This window comes from Phoca vitulina, unplaced genomic scaffold, assembly GCF_004348235.1.
Source record: "Phoca vitulina isolate PV1807 unplaced genomic scaffold, GSC_HSeal_1.0 scaffold55, whole genome shotgun sequence".
Lineage (NCBI taxonomy): Eukaryota > Metazoa > Chordata > Mammalia > Carnivora > Phocidae > Phoca > Phoca vitulina.
In genome coordinates, this window is record NW_022589758.1 from 4009969 (window position 1) to 4022397 (window position 12429).

Genomic DNA, 12429 nt, shown 5'->3' on the forward strand with positions numbered 1-12429 from the left:
CTATTTTTTTCTGTTCCACGTGTTTAGGAATCTCTTCCTATGTTTTATTATTATTATTATTATTATTACTATAGCATCTCTTTTATTACTTATAATGAATTTTAAGAGTTTTATTTTGCTGGGCATATATTACGAAATAAAAAAGAATAGCGGCCAAGAAGACAAAATGCACTTTAATTTAAAAAAAAATAGTAGTCACTTACTGGGGCAAAGTAATTTGATAGTGAAGAGAGAATTCACAAAAGATCTAAAAGCATTTTCTCTTAGTATACACACACACACACACACACACACACACACACGTAGAGACAGAGACAGAGAGGCAAAGGACAGATTCCCCAAAGCATTTTAACTTTCTCCTAATTTTATATGCTGATTTTTTTTCCTCAAAGAGAAAGATCCAACATGCCACCACCCAGATTTGTGGACATCTCTCAGAATGTCTGTTAGTCTGCTGATGTATGAAATATCTCACTGTGCTTTCCGTGTGCCCTAGATTCTGATGAATCCCCTGTGGCCAGGGAAAGGAATGTGATTGTGCACACGAATCCAGACCCTTCCAACACTGTCAACAGGAGGTCTGGAACCAGGGATTCAGAGTGCCAAACTGAAGATATTCTGATTGCTGCTCCATCCAGAAGGAGAATCAGAGCTCAGAGGGGTCAAAGCATTGCAGCCTCCCTTTCTCACTCTGCTGGCAACATCTCTGCGTTGGCAGACAAAGGCGACAGCATGCTCACTACTGCAGTGAGCAGCCGGACAAGATCTCGGAGCCTCCCCCGGGAGGGCAATAGAGGTGGGGATGCTGAGCCCAAAGTTGGTGCTAAACCCTCAGCATATGAAGAGGGGGAGCCTTTCATGGGCGACCAAGAAAGAACCCCAAATGATTGCAGTGAGGCCCCCAGCAGCCCAAGTGCACAGGAACACCAGCCTGCTTTGGGCCTGGCTTGTTCTCAACGTCTTCACAGCCCTCAGCACAAGTTAAATGAGAGAGGGAGGTCACGTCTGTCCCGAATGGCTGCTGACTCTGGCAGCTGTGACATCTCCTCCAACTCAGACACCTTTGGGAGCCCCATCCACTGCATCTCCACGGCTGGCGTCCTCCTCAGCAGCCACATGGACCAAAAAGATGACCACCAGTCATCCAGTGGCAACTGGAGTGGGAGCAGCTCCACATGCCCCTCACAGACCTCAGAGACAATCCCTCCTGCAGCTTCTCCTCCCCTCACCGGCTCTTCACACTGTGACTCGGAGTTGTCACTCAACACAGCCCCTCATGCTAATGAGGATGCCAATGTCTTCGTGACAGAGCAGTACAATGACCACCTGGATAAAGTGAGAGGCCACCGGGCAAACTCCTTTACCTCCACTGTGGCAGATCTGCTGGATGACCCCAACAACAGCAACACCAGTGACAGTGAGTGGAATTACCTACACCACCATCACGATGCCTCCTGCCGCCAGGATTTTAGTCCTGAGCGCCCCAAGGCAGACAGCCTGGGCTGCCCGAGCTTCACAAGCATGGCCACTTATGACAGCTTTCTGGAAAAGTCTCCATCAGACAAAGCAGACACTAGCTCTCACTTTTCAGTGGACACAGAAGGATACTACACTTCCATGCACTTTGACTGTGGTCTCAAAGGCAGTAAGAATTATGTCTGTCACTATGCAGCCCTGGGCCCAGAGAATGGCCAGGGCATCGGGGTACCTCCTAGTCTTCCGGACTGTGCCTGGCAGGACTACTTAGACCACAGGAGGCAGGGGAGACCTAGCATCTCTTTCAGGAAACCAAAGGCAAAGCCGACCCCACCTAAACGTAGTTCATCATTGAGGAAGTCCGATGGAAACGCAGACATTTCTGAGAAGAAAGAACCAAAGATAAGCAGTGGCCAGCTCCTGCCTCACAGTTCCAGGGAAATGAAGCTGCCTCTTGATTTCTCCAACACGCCTTCTCGAATGGAAACTGCCAACCTTCCCACCAAGCAAGAATCTGCTTGGATGAACCAGAGTGAACATGGTATTAAGGAACCTCAGTTAGACACTTCAGATACTCCACCATTCAAAGATGAAGGTGCTGAATCAACTCACTATGCAGATCTCTGGCTTCTCAATGACTTGAAAACAAACGATCCTTACAGATCTTTATCTAATTCAAGCACTGCTACGGGTACCACAGTTATCGAATGCATCAAATCCCCAGAGAGCTCTGAATCCCAAACGTCCCAGTCGGAATCAAGAGCCACCACCCCATCCCTTCCTTCTGTTGACAATGAGTTTAAACTGGCCTCACCAGAAAAGCTGGCCGGCTTGGCATCGCCATCAAGTGGCTACTCGAGCCAGTCTGAAACACCGACCTCCTCTTTCCCTACAGCTTTCTTTTCCGGTCCACTGTCTCCTGGAGGTAGCAAAAGAAAACCGAAAGTCCCAGAAAGGAAATCCTCACTACAGCAACCCTCTTTAAAAGATGGAGCTCTTTCACTGAGTAAAGACCTCGAACTTCCAATTATACCTCCTACCCATCTTGACCTAAGTGCTCTTCATAGTGTCTTGAATAAACCATTCCACCACCGTCACCCACTGCATGTTTTTACTCATAGTAAGCAGAACCCAGTAGGAGAAACACTGCGGTCGAATCCTCCACCGTCCCTTGCAATTACACCGACAGTCCTGAAATCTGTTAACCTTAGGTCCATCAGCAAGTCTGAAGAAGTGAAGCAAAAAGAGGGCAACAATACAGATCTCCCCTACTTAGAAGACAGCACTCTCACAATGGCTGCCCTGTCTCCAGGTAAGATTAAGCCGCATGTGGCTAAGAAATCAGTATCACGTCAGTACTCCACTGAAGACACCATACTGTCCTTTTTAGACTCCTCTGCAGTTGAGATGGGACCAGACAAACTCCAGTTAGAGAAAAAACGTACTTTTGATGTAAAGAATCATTGTGACCCAGAAACAGCAACCTCAGCTGGTAACAATCTTCTAGATACAAGTGTCACAAAAGACCAAAAACATATGGAGAGCGAGCTTATTCCGGAAAACACACCAAGTAAAAATTGTGACTTTCCCACAGAAGGATTTCAGAGGGTCTCTGTCGCCCGCCCAAATGATTTGGATGGTAAAGTACTACAATATGGAGCTGGTCCAGATGGAGCCCTAGCACAGGTGCAGAAGCCATCCTCTGCAGATTGGGAGGAAGCTGCATACCCTGAGTCTGTGGATGCGCTCACAGCTCAGTCAAACTCACCAACCAGACCCACAGACATAAGCAGTCAACTTAAGCATCAGCTTGGGATGAGCCGCCACCATGACAAAGTGCCTGGGAATACCAGCTGTGAAGCAGAGCTATCAACTGCAAATTCATGCCCTGAAAAATGTTCTGAGCAGGAAAATAGTGCTTCAGGTATTTCAGCCAAAAGTGCCTCTGATAACAGCGGAGCAGAGGAGACCCAAGGAAGTGTGGATGAGGTTTCACTGAAAGGTCAGTTGTTGATGCCTTTGTCCCAGTGGAAAGGTCTCTCACGGCACTTCATTGCGTTTTTTTCTTTCTTATGTTCCCTGTAACACAGTACAGCCGTGGGTGTTGGTTTCCCTCCACCTTTTTTTCACTTCTTAAAACAATTGAGATAAAAGTTTTTGTTATTGAGGGACTGAGCTGCGACAGATAATCTCTCTTTTTAAAAATAGCCGTAAGGTATCTGTTGTTTGTTGATGCCACAAGCCAGTGAAACACAGCAGCATGCCTGGTAACTTCTTCTTAAAGATGCTTTTGTTCTTCATTTAAGAATCGTCACCGAGTGATGACTCTATGATTTCGCCACTTAGTGAAGACTCTCAGGCTGAAGCAGAAGGTGTGTTCGTGTCTCCAAACAAACCTCGTACAACTGAGGATTTGTTTGCAGTCATTCACAGGTGAGGCAATTAACACCAAAAGTTTTTCTTCTTTCAGTGCATCTCATCAAATGCAAATACAGGAAAGCCTTGTGTACTTATGATACATTCAGCAAAAAAGCAAAGAAAAATTAGTTTTCCAAATCGCACTGATAGACTTATATTTCTGTTGGGGAATGTGAGCCTTCATATATAGCTCAACCTCACTTGAGAGACTTCCATAAGAACTGCCGAAGGGAGAGGTGTTTTCCATAGGAAAGACATCTTGCAACAAGTTTTCATTTGAAAACAATTTGTGGCTAAGTAACAGCATGAAAGCTCACTCTGTTGTAATCTCTGACAAATAATTTCTTGAACCAAAAGAAAAAAAAAAGCTCACAACTGTAATCCTACACTAGCAGAGATGCAAGCCGATTCACTGAACAGTCAGAGCCCAAGTTTGAGACAAGACAGTGTATAAACCTGCCCGTTTCATAGCTCAGAACTAATCACTGCTCCTTTTCTCCCCCTCTTCCTAAAACTTAAAACTTCTTTAATAACATTGGTCCTCTCTAAAATTAATACCCCAAGTCCCACAAACAGAGGACGTCCTCTGGGCTGTTTTTCTAGGACACTATTGTGTCCAGGCTGCCCATTCACATTCTCTCACCTGCCCCCTGCCCCCTGCAATCAAGGACCATGTTTGCAAGAATATATGCTCCTTACAACTTGTGACTGACGAACAGAGCAGGAACTTGCACTCGGTAGCCGAACCCAGATTAGGACTGAGCTATCCAATCCTGCTGTTACCTGCTCCTTTCACAGCCACGACTACTTTCTTCCACTAGGCCTTGGAACTACATGGGACTCCCAAGGGACACAACTTGGAAACTGCCTTTTCTACCTTATGAAGTTACACTTTTTAAAAAAGATTTTATTTATTCATTTGCAAGACAGAGAGAGAGAGCGTGCATATGAGCAGGGGCAAAGGGAGAGGGAGAAGCAGGCTCTCCACTGAGGAGGGAGCCCAACGTGGGGCTTGATCCCAGGACCCTGGGATCATGACCTGAGTTGAAGGCAGACGGTTAACCAACTGAGCCATCCAGGCACCCCTGAAGTTATACTTTTTGAAGCAAGTTTTTTTCAAGAAGCTTGCCATTTTTCCAGGAATTCTACTATTTTTTTTTAGATTTATTTATTTATCTATTTGAGAGAGAGAGGGAGAGAGCACAAACAGAGGGAGGGGCAGAGGGAGAGGGAGAAGCAGACCCCCTGCTGAGCGGGCAGCCCGACACAGGGCTCAATCTCAGGACCATGAGATCATCACCTGAGCCAGAGGCAGACACTTAAATGACTGAACCACCCAGGTGCCCCTGGAATTCTACTTTTAAAGGGAACTTGCATTTTCTGTTGATGTGGTTTTCTCATAAAGAAGGAGCACAGCTCTTCAACAGCTTTTTTTTTTAAAGGAGTCCATCAGAAACACCTTCTGTGTGTATATACCTTAGCAGGCACACCTCGCCACGCAGAGAGTGAAGAATCAGTTCATTTTTTCTTTGCTCTGCGTGTGGTCTAAGATCTGATTATATTTCCCTTACCACACTTTCTCTTAGGACAAGTTACTAAAACACTATATAACTTAAAGAGCCAAGTTCTTACCCCAAAGGACCAAATGTTAGTATCTGGAATAGTGGACAGAACATAAGTAGTGGAGTCAGAAACATCTGGAATTGAATCTCAGTGCTGCCACTTCTTATCCAGTCTTGTCAGTTAAAACCTCTCTACCTATTCCGTTAGTGGAGATACCTATAGCTCACAAATTCAATTTTGATGCTAAAATAACATTTTAGTGTCTAGAATATGGTAGATGCTAAAAGCAAATGTTAGTTTGAAATTCCTACCGTATCGGAGTCCCAGACACTGGCATGTGCGAGATAACCACCACAAAGGTTTCAGTGAACCAAAATGACGCTGGTCTCCCAACTGCAAAGCTGACATTTTCTCTACCCTATGGATTTTTAGGTTGGTGAAAGAGCATGTTGCCAATATTTATCAACATACTGAATCATGCTGAAGATTCACTAAGTTTACACCTATTTACTTACCAAAAGAAATAATATGATGACAGATGCCTACGTTTGGTAGACTTACAGAGCTTGGTAATCTTAGATTTGCATTTGTGTAGGATTTATTTATGTGCAGCACAGTGACAAAGAATGACCTTGTTGTTTTTTTGTGGATGACACTTGATTTTTTTTTACCTTGTTTTCTTGAGAGTTTACAGTATATAGAGCTTTAAGAGCTCCAGAGGTAGTCTAGGTTTTTAGCTTCTCACAGAAAGTGGGCTTATTGACTGATACAAGCTGATGTTACTAAGCAGCTACAGAATGGTCTTTACAGCAAAAAATGGATTGATTTATTTAAAAAGTCATGTAAGAAATTTTTTATGTGGAGAAATTTAAAAAGTTGATAGAATAGTATAACGTACCTCCCCCTGACACACATATCCATCACCCACGCCTGTCCACCATCAACCTATGGCTAATCCCATCCCATCCACACCTCTATCCACTTTGCTCTTCTGGTATTCACTGAAAGCCAACCCCACACATCAGAGCATTTTATCCGTAAGGCAGAGACAGATTTAATAAGAGAAAGCTATAGTCCTTCACTGCCTACACTCTAACCAGAAGTCAGACAGCAGTATTTTCTCAGACTCTTGTAAAACATCCCAATAAGTCCTCCTCTAGAAGCTGTAGCCTCCACATTAGTCATTATGTGAGCCGGTCATTTACAGAACCTAATTTACGGCCGCCGATTACTGGAGAATTTCCCTCAGGCTGTGAGTGCTACAAGGGCAAGGAATGTATCTCACTGCTCACCTCCAGTGTCCTAATGCTTCCTATCCAGTCAGATAGGGTCCACCCAAGTGCTCTTTAAGGACAATGCATGAATGTGACATAACACTTTTAGTTTCATAAAAATGTCTGTGGACTGAGATGTTTCCTTTTCTTGAAAGGTCCAAGAGGAAAGTACTTGGAAGAAAAGATTCTGGGGATATGTCCACTCGAAGCAAATCGAGGGCTTCTCTTGGCAGCAGCAGCAGCGGCAGCAGCAGCGCCGGTTCTGTCCCTTTGCCCAACAGCAACGTGACCACCCCAAACAGCCAGAGGTCTCCTGGCCTCATCTACCGAAATGCCAAAAAGTCCAACACATCGAACGAAGAGTTTAAGCTGTTACTCCTCAAGAAAGGAAGTCGCTCAGATTCTAGTTACCGCATGTCTGCTACTGAGATCCTGAAGAGTCCCATCCTGCCCAAACCTCCGGGAGAGCTCACCGCTGAGTCCCCACAAAGCACCCATGAGGCCCATCAGGGGGCACCTGGGGCCGAGGCATTGTCCCCACTCTCTCCATGCTCCCCGAGAGTTAACGCAGAAGGGTTTTCCTCAAAGAACTTTGCCACCTCAGCATCGGCAAGGGTTGGCCGTTCCCGAGCGCCCCCCGCGGCCAGCAGCAGTCGCTATAGCGTCCGCTGCAGGCTGTACAACGCGCCCATGCAGGCCATCTCTGAGGGTGAGACAGAAAATTCTGATGGGAGCCCACATGACGACCGATCCTCCCAGAGCTCAACATAGGTGGCCCGGGCCAGGCTGGCTGGCAAAGGCCAAAACCCTTAGTCATATGAGGATGTAGGAACAGAACAGAGGACTGGGGAGAAGTCAGCACACCATGGGGTACCATCACTGCTTACCAACGAATTCCTAAATATTTGCTGGGGAAATGGAAGATGGTCTTTCTTGATTATTTTCCACATTTTTAAGTAGCTGCACTGTCTTTCATATTTTTCTTTAGCTTAGTTTGATTTACCCAATCTCATTCCTTTTGATAATATAGAATTTGAAAATGTCTGCTTTTCATGAAACCTAGAAAAAGTTTTCCCAGAGCTGCCTATTCAGAAAACAAAGCCCTCACTGTCATAATTCTTAAGAAGATGAAATTACTCTGGAGGTTTGGTATTTTTTTATATTAAAATGAACTAAAGCAAAATTCAGAAGAACTACACACATGTAAATACCATATTTTTGATAAAAATGTGTAAATAGATTTATCAATGACGAGTGGACATGTGGCCAATTATCTACCACACACCAACTGTTTATAGAACACAACAAATAAAGTGTAATAATTGTATTCTGTGAATACCATTTTCATATAAAATACCATATTTAAATGTCCACCAATATGATTTTCTGAGTGATAAACCTCAATTACGAATTTTAAACTGGTGAAATAAAGAAAATCTTGAGGTCATATACTGAAATGTGATTAATTTAAAATAATGAATTCAGACCTCACCATTTTTGTGACAAATTGCAGCACCAAACAAGCGAATAGTAACACATGGCTATGATTTGCCATGTGGTAATTTGGACAGAATGAAAAGCATGCCTTTGATTTTTTTTTTAATCAATGAGAAAAATCATCATTCTCAACACAAAGCCCTGAAGAACAACATTTGACAGTGTCTTTTAGACTTTTAAGTTTTCAATGGATTGCTTTAAAGAGAATGAATAGGGAAAACAATAGTTAATTTTAGGTTATGTTTTATATTAGGCTACTGGGGACATAAACAGTCATAAACTCCTTAAACAGTTTAGCAATTAGCTCCAGGTTCTTTAACTAACAAAAATAAAACATAAGCATGCCACAGAGCTATTGATTTATCAGTAAGTACCTGCAATGAGTTTTCAGTGAAGCTTTCTCTCTGTGCTGATGAGATTCATGCTACCTAAAAAGTAACAGAAATGACACTGTGAACAATATAGTTGGGAAATAGGTATGTGTATATGCATTATTTATATTCACTGTTAAACCGGGAATGGGGAACAGCTCTGGTTCACAATGCTACATACAAATGAGTTTTTGTCTGATTTTACTATATCTGCTTGATGGCAAAAGGGGAGGGTGGTGGGTGGGAAAGGAAATATCAGGGCAAGTGCTCTGATAAAATGAAGGCAGGGAAACAAGCTGAATTACTTGAAATTACTTGAATTTTCTTGTCTTAAAACTGAAAAAAAAGTAGTTACAAGTTGAAATCTGCAAATGGTTCTTACACCTCTGATTTTAACGTGAACTGATACTAATGTTTGAAATATGTCAGAAATATAAGCAGCTATGTACTTAGAATATGTTTTGAATGGGACAAGGTAGAAAGTAAAGAGAACTAAGAAGGGATATGGCCTATCAAAGAATAGAATGTGATTAGAATGCTAGAACAGACCAGCATTACCAAGAAATTGATAAGCAACTGGCTTTAAGTTTATGCAAGTGGTATTTGGGAAAGTAGGATGTGTGAAAGCGGGTTTGTGGCTTTGGTTTGATTCATACAACATGAAGGAGAAAGCCTGGTCTAAGAGGATGCTGTCTTTCAATAGAAACACTTTCTAAGATGTTATAGATTGAGAATTAGAGAATCTGATTGCTGTTGGTTTTTGTTTGTAAAGAAAAAAAATGTCTGTCTTCTACTATTTGTTTTCACTATCAAATTGTATTTCTTAATTTCTTGTCATCCTTGTATGTAAAATGGGTCCTGGGGGTGGCGGGGTAGAGGAGGGAGAATGTGTGTGTGGGTGTGTGTGTGGATGTGGGTGTGTGGGTGTGGGTGCTTGCGCTGGGATAGATAAGCTACTTGGTAAAGGGTACATTTGAACATGTATAAAGTGTTATACTTTTTATTAAAAGAAAAATGTTTGGGGGTTTGAAAAAAAATGGACCATCATTTCTCATTGGAACCCATTAGTCAAGAAAACCAGCATGGTTTGACACCACATGGGAACATGAATAACTTTTTCTCATGCTTTGAAAAGTACACTTGGCAAAATTTTAAAAATAAAGTTTTTAGACAAATGCGCTAAGAAACCGTCATTTCCAGTCCCAATAGGTGATCTTTTGTAATTTTCATAAAAGCAGTTCGTTTGCAGTATGGCTTTTGTGTAGTTAGGGGTTTTTTAAGCGTAAAGAAAGTATGTGGGCTTTAAAAGTGATTCTAAATCTTGAATAGGAAACCCATTAATTGGCTTTAATAAATATGTCACCTTTTTATTATCGACATCAATTTAAGTAATGGTACCATATATTTTTTAAAATACATACTGACTTGAATTGTGAGGCAATAAGATTCCTTCTATATGTAATGATCACAGAACTAACCCTTATAATATAGTTTTACTTATTTTGTTTACTCTAAAAATCTATAGCAGAGTTTCTCTATTTTATATTTCATAGATTAAAAAAAAAACCCAAATAATGATGGATTTTAAATTCACTGTGTTAAGAGTATTGAGTAACTGAGTTAAAAAAAAAAAAAAGTAAGGAATTCCTTAGTAATCTGGAATATTCTACATGGCTTTATTACATAGCATATAAGACCAAGAATTAGAGGGCTGTCTTCAACATCACTACCGTTTTGAAGCAGGGTACACACATTAGGTATTGTAAAAAACATCAATCCAAACTTTTCTTCTGTTGTTTGCACTGATGCTAATTTTTTGTTCTTTTATGTTTATACAACATGTCTGTGTTGTGTGGGGAAAATTTTTTTTTCCTTACTTTTTGGTTTTTTGTGTTTGGGGTGTTTTTTTGTTTTTTGTTGTTGTTTTTTTTTTGGCTAAGTAGAGGACATGGACTAGTTGTAGCAAACAAAACACACTGTTTGCTCTTGCCAAAGGTCAGTGAGTGAGTACATTTGCTGCAGTGATGGCAGACTTAGAGAACTAGATCATGACAAAGGTTTAAAACTATAAAGAAGGTTACAGTGTAACTATTTTGGTACTAGAACCAGTTCATGCTGGCCAAAAAGACAATGGTTTATGGACTTGCATCCATTTTGTATTTTTGTAATATTTGTAAATATGAACTTTTTAAATTGTCGCAGAAATGGTTTCTTTTGTAAGATGTTTTCAACGTTTACATTCAATTCAAGCCTTTGTATATTTTAGAGCTGTGCAACACTTTAAGTCTTGTATTTATTTTTAGTAAAAATGGTGACAGTTTCATTGTGAACCCCTCTCAAAAAAAAATGTACCAGAAAAGTTTGATTACCTAGAAAGTGTGTATAGAAACTGCAAATAAACGTGACTGCAATTAAACAACCAGTTTCTCTTGGATTATGTAACTGCATTCTTGGGGTTTCACAAACAGCAAGTGTTTTATAGGGAACTGGACATAAAGAGAACTGCTATAGCAAAAGTATGAGGGGAAAAAAAGTAATAAATAGTGTATAATGAGCTCCAATCTCATTTTGGGTTTTGGGTTTGTTTTTTTTTTAGATTTTTTTAAAGTAATCTCAACACCCAACATGGGGCTCCAACTCATAACCCCGAGATCACACAAGCTCTACTGACTGAGCCAGCCAGGCGCCTCTCTAATCTCGTTTTGTATTTGAGAGGAGAAAGAATAAATTTCCAATATCTACTATACTTTCCTTGTAGCTCCTCTGTGAGCCAGGAAAAGATTTATGGCTTTACTTTAAAATACTTACCTGCTTTGCTTCTGATAACTCAGACTGTGCCTCCTTCCGAAGATGGGCAGCCTCGATATACATATGCCAATATGCCACTAAATAATGTCATGTACCCTTTATTACGTAGCAAATTTATGTGCCAGATAGTGTTTTAAGTGCTTTGCTTACTCAAACTCATGTACTCCCCACATTGTGCCCATTTAACAGATGGGGAAGCGCAAGCACAGAGCTGTCACCTGACTTGTCCAAAGCCGTGGAGGGACTAAATGTTGGGGCCGCAGTTAACCCCAGTAAATCTGGCTCCAGGGTCTGTGTTACCTCCCCATGAGGTAACAACTTTTTAAAATAACTTTCCCCCTGTTTGTACCAAACCTCCACAATTAAGGCCCCATATCCTCTCCTTCGAATTCCAGCAATGACGCGCACACCTAGGATAGAGCCAAAGTCGACGTCTGTGACGGGAGGGCGAGAGATAGAATTACATTTAAAAAAACAAAATTTTCAGGCGCCTGGGGGGCTCAGTTGGTTGAGCGACTGCCTTCAGCTCAGGTCATGATCATGGAGTTCCGGGATCGAGTCCCGCATCGGGCTCCCTGCTCAGCAGGGAGTCTGCTTCTCCCTCTGACCCTCCCCCCTCTCATGTGCTCTCTCTCTCTCTCTCTCTCATTCTCTCTCTCAAATAAATAAATAAAATCTTTAAAAAAAAATTTTTTTTTTTTTTTTCAAAAAATCAACCAATGACAGTGGAGAGGACACGCGCCCAGCAGCCTCACCACGCCGAGCGTTCTCCACGAAGCGTCTCCGGCGCTGGAAGAATCGCGCGCCCATGCGCCGGCGCCCCTGCGCAGCCGCAGAAACACCTCTCAGCGTTGGAGGCTCGCCGCTATGCTCTAGTGCCGGGTCCCAATCCCACGAGCTTTTGCGAGCGGAAATCTGAACTCGAACGCCCAGCTACAGACGTTCGGAGGCGGGCACTGCCGGCTGCGCAATGGGAGGGAAAGCCCCTCCCCTTGGCTGTCGCCCTAGCAACGTTCCTATTC

At 42.4% G+C, this 12429-nt stretch overlaps 1 protein-coding gene across 4 annotated transcripts in view; it reads left to right on the forward strand.

Annotated features, from left to right (window-relative positions):
- Positions 1–9482, forward strand: part of NHS (NHS actin remodeling regulator) — a 347530-nt gene extending 338048 nt beyond the window's left edge. For all 4 annotated transcript variants that reach the window (XM_032389706.1, XM_032389702.1, XM_032389703.1 and 1 more), the window contains 3 exons: positions 497–3478; positions 3783–3909; positions 6887–9482. In XM_032389706.1, the coding sequence (XP_032245597.1) occupies positions 497–3478; positions 3783–3909; positions 6887–7502 (3725 nt within the window). In that variant the 3' untranslated portion in view covers positions 7503–9482. The remainder of the gene's footprint in view (positions 1–496; positions 3479–3782; positions 3910–6886) is intronic.
- The last annotated feature ends 2947 nt before the right edge of the window (positions 9483–12429 follow it).